This window comes from Amphiura filiformis, chromosome 3 (assembly GCF_039555335.1).
Source record: "Amphiura filiformis chromosome 3, Afil_fr2py, whole genome shotgun sequence".
In the NCBI taxonomy this organism is placed as follows: domain Eukaryota; kingdom Metazoa; phylum Echinodermata; class Ophiuroidea; order Amphilepidida; family Amphiuridae; genus Amphiura; species Amphiura filiformis.
In genome coordinates this window covers 7,831,566-7,842,330 of record NC_092630.1, presented here as the reverse complement: position 1 = coordinate 7,842,330, position 10,765 = coordinate 7,831,566, and the positions used below count along the sequence as shown (strand labels likewise).

The following is a 10,765-nucleotide window of genomic DNA, read 5'->3' as shown; positions in this document are numbered from 1 at the left end:
TCAGAGACAATGTTTGATCGGCAGCTAGTGCTCAGTGGGTTAACAATGACAGGTTGAATAATGTTTAAATCATCGGTCACTCCGACGGACATCGGAGATGCCACTTTTCAGGAAATTTCCTGATTTTAGGGAAAAAAATTAAGAAAATGAACCGATTTCGAGAAATCCTCTACCCTTTCTGTGCAAATAGAGGAAGGTGCATTTTCAGGACATTTTGACAACACCAAGTGGCATCTCTGCATCCAGACTTTTAATCCATCTGTCAAGCTTACTCCCCAGTCCTGGAGTGAAACTTTGTATTTGAGTGTATAGGGAAATTACAGGGTGGGGGGGGGGGGTAGCAGTATTTTTATTTTTAACAGGTTGGAATTTTTTTCATGAACGGATTAGCTGGGCTACTGTTTTCAAATTCTGTTAACTTTCCCATCCCCTACAATAGCAATCTTTCAATCCAGTGTTCAGAGGGAGGTTGTGAAATAGCAAGGAATAGCCAAGTTGTGGCAACACTTTTGATGGACATGACAGATTAGTACTTTTTATGTCAACTCAATTGAGTCCAAATGAAAATGTGAAATCAAAGGCTGATTTCACAACCTGCTCAAATGTGTCAAAAGGTTCAGACACTTTTTGACGGTACTGTTAATTTATTTTGAAATTATGGCCAGTCTACAATACATGATTATTTATACAGTCACACTAGCCCGGGGTAACTGTGAATTGAAAAATGGTATTGCCTGTTTGTGAAATGTATGAAATAAAGGAGCAATTGTCAGATGGGAGGGGGCTATCTTAATTTGAACTGCTACCTTATACTAATCTCCACACCAAAATATTGTAATTCTAACCTTAATTCTGGTGACCATCTGTAAAATCTATCCTTAATCCCTCTGTATCAAAACATTTATTTGAAAGAACATAGCGAGATGAAAGCCTGCATTATCAGGGCAAACGTATATACTCCCGCGGAAGTGTAACCAACTCGCTCCGATTGGCCGGTATTTCTAATATGCTCTGCCCATATATACAAACGTGTTCTGCTGTGTTCATTCAAATATAGAAGCCTGGGAATATGGTACTCTTTCTCTCTTTTTAATTAATTTGCTGCTTTGTATAATGCAAGGCACAAACTTCCAATTCCCATTAACTTTCAACAGTCTTTTCAAGACACTTCCCCCATCCCTTTTTGAAAGATTGTGGGTGGTGGTTATGGACCCCCCCCCCCCCTGTTTCATGTCTATGCTACATTTGGACAAACAGGCAGATTAAAGAATTTGAGACCAAAATGCTAGTGAACATATCAATGATATTGCTCAAATTTGCTGTGCCAACTTCTCGTGATGCTGGCATGACAAATACTGTAGAAGTGCATTATATTTGTGCTTCACTCAGTGGGCTACTCTTTGTTGAAATCCATACACCCTCTATGGAATACATGGCCTTAATCTCCCACACGGGGTGGACATTCCAAATGGAATTGCCCATTCTGGCAACCCAATTTGAAATTCACACTTTCTTGATTAAAGTCATGTCTTCCACAGGGGATGTATGGATTTCAACTGGAATAGCCAAATTTGGCACTCGTCTAAGCTTGTGGACAAATGTATATTTAGCATAGAGGTTCTATGTAGGAAACTAAATTTGGAAATGGGGAATTTAAAAACGAGCGATTTTAAAGGTGCGATGAAATTAAATAGTGCAAAAATGAGCACTTTTGATGAATACTTTGCTATCATTCCTGCCAAGCAAGATGTTGCCGGTGGTATTTGATATGGGAGATATATAATCCTATTGCACCTGTATGCAGGGGTGGTTTGTGAGAATCTTTGATAATCAGTTCTCACCCAATCTGTGCTTTCTGAACGTGTTGGGAGTCCACTTTGATTCATGCGAATTTGCTTGCTGGAAACGATGTAAGCTGAAATTGGGCGTGGTACATGCCACTTCAATTACTGTGTAATGTTGGGAACAAATTCTGCACAGGAACTTCAGTAATAGAGAAGTAAATGTCATTTAGGCTCTTATGTATGTAATTTCTTAGTACAAGTTGGTACTCACTACTTTTGTGTATTTTAAAATTGGTAACAGGTTGAACAAGTTTTCTGCACAAAAATTGTGTAAATACCTTGATGTTTTGGCTCACTGAAGATTGCCAGATGTTTTGGTTCCTCTGACCTTTTGAATTCTGGTCTGATGAGGGTGCTGTTTGTCAAGTACATGGCCTTGATCTCGGTTGGTAGAGATTTGGGTGCAGGCCTTTTATCTTGTGTAATAATTATATGGACATGACAAAGTATAGTGGAGTATATAGATGCCGTTTTATTATTTAAAGGTGAGTGGTCTGTTGATGAGACTGAATCGGGTCACACACCTTTAACTAACAATCTTTCAAACCTGGTCATTCCCTGAGTGAGAACTATTTGATACTTTTATAAGAAATGATGTCCCTTCTGTACGATCCCAACCAAAGGTGTATGAAAGTACATGTGACCCCATCAAAAGTGGTGTAACGATGAGTAGCGTGCATGTATTATAATGGTACTTACAGCAGCAAGTCTCACTATGGTCTCATCCCAATGGCATTGTTCAACAACCTCAATTAAACAATCATAGTGCAAAATATGACCTCAAGTTACAGAGTATGAGTTTTTGTACCCAAATTTTCAAAGGTCATTCAATGAATGTGCAAATGTTTTGGGGTTAAGGAACTGTGTTGTGGATCCTAGTGGCTTTGTAGAAGAGCTGTCTGAAAGACATCTCAAACTATGTACCATACCCATAAACATCTTTTTGAGGGACCCATTTTTGTGTGAATTGCTGAAGTGCAACATTCTTGCAGAAATGTATTGAATTCAGCGAATTAAGGCATTTCATTGGTTACTTCTGAAAGTCAAGACAGTCAAAAATTTTCTTGAATAATTCAAAGTTGTTTTACAGCTTATGCCATGATAAGCCAATTGAGGACCTTCTGCTGTGGCTTGGCAGGCCATTCATGTCATTAGCTCTATTTGAAGAATAGTGGACCCAATATGAGGGCATGAACAGTTTGGGTAGCTGGACAGCGCCCTTCTATTGTGTAAATAAAAAAAAAAAAAGGTCAAATGTATTGAAGAGATTCGGTAACACCGGTGATAGTCTGCACTATACTACATGTATACGACAAGTGTCTTCATTAAGTCTGTATTTTTAAGATTAGTAATGTACATGTAACTTTTCACAAAGTAGCCATATTAATTGGGATCCAATGATTTGGGCACAAGACACCAAAAATGTGCTCAAATTTGGAAAATGTTCATGAATATTCTAGGCAGGTTTTTGCCAACCTTTCAATTATGATGGCTCATGACCAATTTTAAAATCATACTTTTCTCATTTGTTGAAGAAGAAACAAATCAGTTCAGTAGGAAAAGGACATACAAGAAATCTGTGGAGAAATGGTTAAATTTAGTTATTCCGTTGAAATCCAAACATCCACTATGAAAGACATGACCTTAATCTCCCACACAGGTGGTGTAGATTTCAGATGGAGTCACTCATTCAGGAAACCCCATTTGAAATTCACTCTTCCTGTGTGAAATATAAGGTCATATCTTCTAAAAGGGGTGTATGGATTTAAACTGGAATAGCTTTTGAACTTGCAGCATAATTCTGAGAGAATTCTTGCAGACATTTTTTTTTCACTTTTGAATATGATTATGAACCCAGGGTGAAGAAACTTGATTTCTTCTTTAGGAAGTTGACCTTGAACTGTATTTATTTTATATTCTGTAATTGATGCAGAAATGGAAAGTCTCAAAATGATTTATTATTATTAATAATTTCATTTTTTGTTCAAACATTCTATCATTTATCGCCAACTTTTAACCAGTTTGACCTTCTACATGTTATCAGATATACATGATATAAGACTAAATTGATTTATTTGCTTTGTAAGAAAACCATCTGTATGGATTTATATGTGTAAAGATCCATAAGAATAAAGGACACAGTCATGATAAAGTACAAAAACAGAAACATTAATTTTGGAGTCTTATTGTTTGTGAATTTGTTTAAAAATGTACTTGTTGTTTACTTTTCTACATGTAACACAAAATCTTTATAATGCAAAATGTCCCAAGAATATATATGACATGAACCTTTGTACATTATAATGACATGAGAACATAAATCCCCGATGACAATCCAAGGCATTGACAGTTTTGTGTTAGCAAATGTTTAAAATATCTGAAGTGATATACATAGTCATAAAAACATTAAAAAATCAGTCAAGTTTTAAAAGGTCCCTTGGGGCTGTTAGGCACTATGTTGGAACTATTTTAAAACAAAAACAGCTCCTTTACATTCTATAAATGTATAGTCCAGTTTCCCTACGAAAAAGGAAGAAAACCAAAATTCCTAATACCTCCAATTATCTCCAGCTGATCCCATATTGATAGAGGTGTGAAAAGTGTGCGAACAGGTTCTATAATAACATTCATAACGTTTTCAATCAGTTAGGTTTATCCACTGTGGTATAACATAACAGCGGTCTGGCAAGCTGGGAGTGCAATTGGCCAAGGGGATAATTACCAGTAAAATTGTGCTTTGTTTTATATCCTTTTTCATAGCAAAATCCAACTATAAGTTTTGCTTACACATGATTACATAAATCTCCGAGTCTGAGTTGTCCGTATGAATTTCAAATAATTACAATTAAGTCAGTCCGTATTCCATAGTGGCGTATAGTGGGCGCCGCTGAATAAACAACTTTTCGAGAAAATCGGGTTTGAAGAAATGCCAATTTAAAATCGAGTTGTGTAAATCAGACATTCATTATATTTTGTAAATGATGTGAAATTTCTGTAGTAAACTAAATAGATTTTATTGTTATATATTTTTCAAAAGAAATAAATACATACTATTGCTGGCAAACTGAAAATAAAACTACGCGTCACTATGGAAAACAAACAAAACGCAATACCCTAACCTAACATTAACCGTGACGCCACCTCGTCGCCAGATAATCCCTATGGCGTTACTTTTTCGTCGTTCAGTATTCCATAGTGGCGTATAGGTCCGATCGCGTACGCCACTATGACATACGATGTATTTCATTTTTGCCGATATTTCATAATTATACAATGTGTATAAAAAGTGGCGTATGGTCGATACGCCACTATGGAATACAAAAAATGTCACTTTGTAACTATACGCCACATTTAATTAATTAATTACTAATTAATTAGCTAATTATGACTGATGAGACTTAGAAAAAATGAAAGAGAACATCATTAAAAACATATGTGCCAATTTTCAAAAAAATGACCAAAAATCACTATACGCCACTATGGAATACAGCCGACGAATTGTACAATGTAATCAATCATTGATATATTTTCAGATTAAAAAATGGACAATTCAAATCCATCTTTTTTTAAATCAATGAGGTAAATTGTTATATCCATGGAAAAATCATTTCACAGTAAAACTCATCTCTACAAGATCTCCTAACCCTGCAGTCAGAACGTCCCCAGAAACTACAGGTCCAACACCACTAGGCGTGCCCGTCAGAACCAAGTCACCCTCTTCCAGTGTAAAATACTTGCTGATATAACTAATCAATGTTGGGATTTTAAATATCATATCTTTTGTGTTCCCATCTTGTTTGGTTTCGCCGTTAACTTTACACCACAGAGATATATTTTGGGGATCTGAAACCGAGTCTTTTGAGACGAAAGTGCTGATCGGACAAGCTGTGTTGAATCCTTTGGCTTTGCTCCACGGATGGCCTTTCTTTTTTGCTGCATCCTGAAGGTCTCTAGCGGTCATATCTAAGGCTAATGCATATCCTCCTGGATTGATAAAAGAAATCGAAGCAAACTTGATTATGAAAAACAATGTTTTCTGCATTTCTAAAATGAATCAAGATACTTGCTGCCTAAAGATACAACAGTTGTTATCAGAGTAAACTTTGCCCAATATCAAAGAAGCCTTATGCTGGGGGCACTTCCTATCTGAAGTGGCACGGATGTGCCTTGGCCACTTTATAAAAAGTAGGGGCCTTTCAGGTAAAATATAATGTACAATATTAAACTAGATGGACCGCGGTTCTCGGATGTCGCGGTTTTCGACGCACAGCGTCGACCGTGATGCCTCCACCAAAGGAAGCGATGTGGCACTCACAAGTGACTGTACCCACCAAGTTTCATGCCTATCCAACAGTTTTTACTAATTTGACCTCAGATGACCCCTGGATGACCCCAAAATGACCTTCAAAAAATTTGGCTCTAAATGTTGACTGTACCCACCAAGTTTCATGCCCATATGACAGTTTTACTAATTTGACCTCAGATGACCCCTGGGTGACCCCAGATGACCCCAAAATGACCTTCCAAAAATTTGGCTCTAAATGTTGACTGTACCTACCAAGTTTCATAGCTATATGATTTTGCTAATTTGACCTCAAATGACCCCTGCATGACCTCAGGTGACGTTGACCCACTAACCAATACAAACTTGTTCTGCCTGGGGTCAAGATGCACCCATCCACCAAGTTTGAGGAACGTGCGAACCCTAGTCTCCGAGAAAAGAGGTAAATAAGGAAAATGGGCCCCCGACCTCAAATGACCTTGTACCTCGAATCTCACCCAAAAAAAAGTAGCCAGAGTTTTTGACCATGACCCACCTATCCTGAAAATCTGAAGTCAATCCGCCCATCCATGCCCGAGATATAGCATCCGGACGGAAGCACGGAAGGACGGACATTGCAAAAACAGTATGCCTCGCGGTGGAGGCATAAAAATATGGGGTCATTTGGTCTGAAACTTGGGCCATTGGGGTAAAACTGTAAAATGGGGGTCATTGGGTACAAGATTGCCCAAAGGGGGCCATGTCATGTGAAAATACATAAATAAATATCAAACTGCAAAAAGACAATGAATTTGGCCACCTTGGGAATTTTAACCAAGCAATTGGAAGAAACTGGATGATTGATTTCAGCAGGGATTTGAGAAATCCCATTATTTCTTGAGAAGAACACATAGGAAAAAGGTGGATCATTGTGTACTTGATTTCGGAAATTAAAAAAAAAGGTCATTTGGTGCTCTTGTTACATCCAAGGGGGGTACTCAAGTTTGGTTTTGGTAGGGGTGTGCCACGGAGAATTTAACAGTGCACCCATCAATATACCAAATTTCAAGAAATTTGGACCCATTGATATTGAACACAAATTGTCTTAATTTTTACAACTTTTCAAAAAATTTGGCTCCAGTGGGACAAAATTGGGCCATATTCTGAAAATATTGAGAAATTTTTGAAAAAAGGCCCCATCCATATACCGAAATTGTCCTAGAAAAGGGGGGTCATTGATATACCAAAAGGCCAAAAATGCTACCCATGTTTGTAGCACATCCCTGCAGGCCCGTCACGCACGGGTGCAACCGGGGGGTCACTCCCATTGTGGCCTGTACACCATCCGCGATAATCAACTTTTGAAAAGCACCCTGAACAAGGATTTAACCCTGGGCTAAAACGCGCCTGTAAAGTACACCCTAAACAGGGATTTTATTCCTTGCATCAAATTTCATACCCTAAATTTCATTTCCACGTATTAGCAATTGCAATTTTGCTACCTTTTTTCCAATTTTTCATGTTTTTCACACCTTAAACACGATACGTGTGTATCGTGCCAATCCATGAAAAACCACCCTTTTTACGCGTTTTTATTATCGCGGATGGTGTACAGGCCCCAAATTTGGAAAGTATACAAAAAGTCCCAAAATTTCAGAATTTTGCGAGCGTAGCGATGAAAAAAATCAGGTTTTTTATGCTTTTTGGACAAAAAAGGTCCAAATTTTGGGAAGAAAGTCCACTTTACACCAAATTCCCCCCCCCCCCTTTTTCAAAATCAGCACCCCCAAATGAAATCCTGCGTACGGGCCTGCATCCCTGTATGTGCATGTTCATTTGTACTGAGTACCCCCACCCTAGTTGTTACATTATGTCCCTGAAAAGTGGACTTTTTTTTTTTTTTTTTTTGCACTCCCGTGGCTGCAAGTCTGAAGTTGAGTGTAACCCCCGGCCCCCGCATTCCGTGCATCCGCGGGTATTCATGCTCGTCGGTGAACTTTAAAACACCCCTTTTGCATCTCATTTCGCGAAGTTTTAAGGGGAAAACACCCTTTTTTAGCGATTTCGCGAATTATTTGCCCTTCGACAATACCCCTATTTTCGCTAAAACGCAGCAGAAATGCGTAGGCTGCTCGATGAAAATACCCTTTTTTCCACTTTCGCGAACATGTGGTTTGAAAAAAAAAACACCTCTTTTTTGTGTGTTTCGCGAATCGCGTTTCTTCATCTAAAAACACCCCTTATTTCGCGAAATGTTCGACGAGCATAGATACCCGCGGATGCACGGAGTGCGGGGGCCGGGGTGTAACCCCACCAGTCATAATACCCTAATGCTGGTTTCATACTACCCTGCCGCTTGCCGCTGAGCGGCGTGGCGCACGCGTATTGCAGACAAACGGACACAATCAAGGCTTGTCATTGGTTGAAACGCCCTGCCGCTTGCCGCAGCGGCAAGCGGCAGGAAAGTATGCTGGAGGCTTAAATGTGCCACCATCATAATAAAAGAAGTTTCATGTGCTGCAAGTTTATAATTTGAAGTCAGGTGACAATGGCCCGGTCCCCGCACTCCGTGCATCCGCGGGTATTCATGCTTGTCGGTGAACTTTAAAAACACCCCCTTTTGCATCTCATTTCGCGAAGTTTTTAGGGGAAAATCACCCCTTTTTTAGCGATTTCACGAATTATTTGCCCTTCGAAAATACCCCTATTTTCGCTAAAACACGAACGATATTTCTAATATGCCCTTTTATGGCAAAAACGCGTAGTCTGCTCGGTGAAAATACCCTTTTTTTTCAATTTCGCGAACACGTGGTTTGAAAAAACACCCCTTTTTTGGGTGTTTCGCGAATCGCGTTTCTTCATCTGAAAACACCCCTTATTTCGCGAAATTTTCGACGAGCATGAATACCCGCGGATGCACGGAGTGCGGGGACCGGGGACAATGGACATACCTATATGTTCCATGACAGCTGACTCTGGGATATCGGATCCACCTTTGCCTATGACTACACCAAGTTCAACCTCATAATGGAGTTCTTTACAACCAGGAGGAAACTGCAAGGTAAAAAAAAATGAATAACTGAAGACTAATGCAAGTCACAGAATGTATGAATAGTAGCAATTATTAGGCTAATGTAAGTTGATTCCAAAAAATTGACATGTGCAAAGGTGGGGGAGATTTTTGGCAGGCCAAGAGGGGAGGGCAAGCAATTTTTGGCACACCATTGGAAAATTTTACCTCCCCCCGCCCCTCCACCCCCCTCCGTGGGCTCATAATTATTGCACATCTCCTCCTTACCTTGATAGGGTTTCCCTGTAGTAGATAGGATGATGTAGGTTTGAGGAATAGCATGGGTTCACTTGGTACTACATTGCCAAGTTCTGCTGCATGCTCACTGTAAAATAGAAAAGCAACAAAGTAATAGGATATTTAGGTTTAAAACAGGAGTTCTCAGTTATTATATTTGCGGGTTTCGGGCCAGATCATTTCAAAGATCTGTGCAATTGAGGGCTAAATACAACTTGCTTTGCTATAGGCCTATATGCCCACACCTAGACAACGGGGGTGTACATGTAGCAAGTGGGTGGTCAGGCCGACAAAGTCCAGGAGCCTGTCAAGGGTTCAGACAGTGGCGGTGCTGGGCTGGGGGAGGGGGAATGCCCACAAATCAGAACTCTGACTGAGTCTTGCCCCCCAGTTTGCCCACCCCAGTAAAAACTCAACATTACACAAATTTCCATTTTTGCGGCAATTTTGCACAAAATTGGATGATTCTGCCTACAGAGGCGGATTTAGGGGGGGCACCCCCTAATTTTTGCAGAGCAGCCCCTGATTTTGTATGGGTGCCAAGCGGACGTGGTGGATGTGGCTCAGTGTCCCCCAGACAGTTGAAAATTCCTGGATCCGCCCCTGGCCCCCACCCTCAAAAGAAAATCAATCCCCAACGGCCCACCCCGAAAAATATTCCTGGCACCACCACCACTGCACTGGATTCAGGTCAAGCTATAATTCAAAATCAAGGACAGGTGAGTTTTTTTTTAAGCTTACTTAAGTTTTTCACTGATCATTTAAAGCTATTTAATGATTTACATGAATAGAGTTGTGCCAAAATTGATTGTAAAACAGACTCACGCATAGTTTCTTCCTACACATACAATCTTCTTTCCATACTCTACAAACCGGGCTACAGACTTTGCCACTGAAGACATGATGGTGTTCACATGTGCATGCAATGATGTTGTGACCTTCACTGAAACAGCTGATCGGAAGCAACCTGACCTTGGTGCCATGCCATGTGACAGACAATGTCTGAAGCTAAATTTTTACTTTAGCTGATCGACATGCGATTGGTTTTAATCCAATGAGGTAGCGCAATTTTTGTTGTGTTGGGAAAAGCGCGCTTTGTCATTGGTCAAACACAAATCGCTCGTCGCTCAGCGATTTAGTATGAGTTTAGAGCTTGGAGATGTACTTTAGTCCTTGTCACGTGATGAAAACAATAATTGATTGAAAAAATGGCCGATAGATTTTGAAGGAGAAAGCAGTTTTTTGAAATATCAGGTTTATCAGAGCCAGTAGCGTAAATAATTAGTCAAATAAAGAAAGTAGTTTACTCAGATTCCGCTGTTGCCTCATAGGGTAATTTGACTCATTCAGAAA

At 39.7% G+C, this 10,765-nt stretch overlaps 1 protein-coding gene across 1 annotated transcript; it reads right to left on the bottom strand.

Moving 5' to 3' along the window:
• Positions 1 to 5,346: 5,346 nt before the first annotated feature.
• Positions 5,347 to 10,386, bottom strand: LOC140147953 (oxaloacetate tautomerase FAHD1, mitochondrial-like). The gene is made up of 4 exons (XM_072169746.1): positions 10,238 to 10,386; positions 9,404 to 9,500; positions 9,057 to 9,159; positions 5,347 to 5,828 (listed from the first exon to the last, which is right to left on the bottom strand). Exons 1-4 carry the CDS (start codon positions 10,312 to 10,314, stop codon positions 5,449 to 5,451), a joined length of 657 nt encoding a protein of 218 aa, XP_072025847.1. The 5' UTR covers positions 10,315 to 10,386; the 3' UTR covers positions 5,347 to 5,448.
• Between the last annotated feature and the right edge of the window lie 379 nt (positions 10,387 to 10,765).

Bases quoted from the DNA above. Each gene is read 5' to 3' on its own strand.
- LOC140147953 (XM_072169746.1), bottom strand. From the start codon at position 10,314: ATGTCTTCAGTGGCAAAGTCTGTAGCCCGGTTTGTAGAGTATGGAAAG. The intron at 9,501-10,237 runs GTGAGTCTGTTT...TCTATTTTACAG, and splicing joins TGTGTAGGAAGAAACTATGC to TGAGCATGCAGCAGAACTTG. The intron at 9,160-9,403 runs GTAAGGAGGAGA...TTTACCTTGCAG, and splicing joins TACAGGGAAACCCTATCAAG to TTTCCTCCTGGTTGTAAAGA.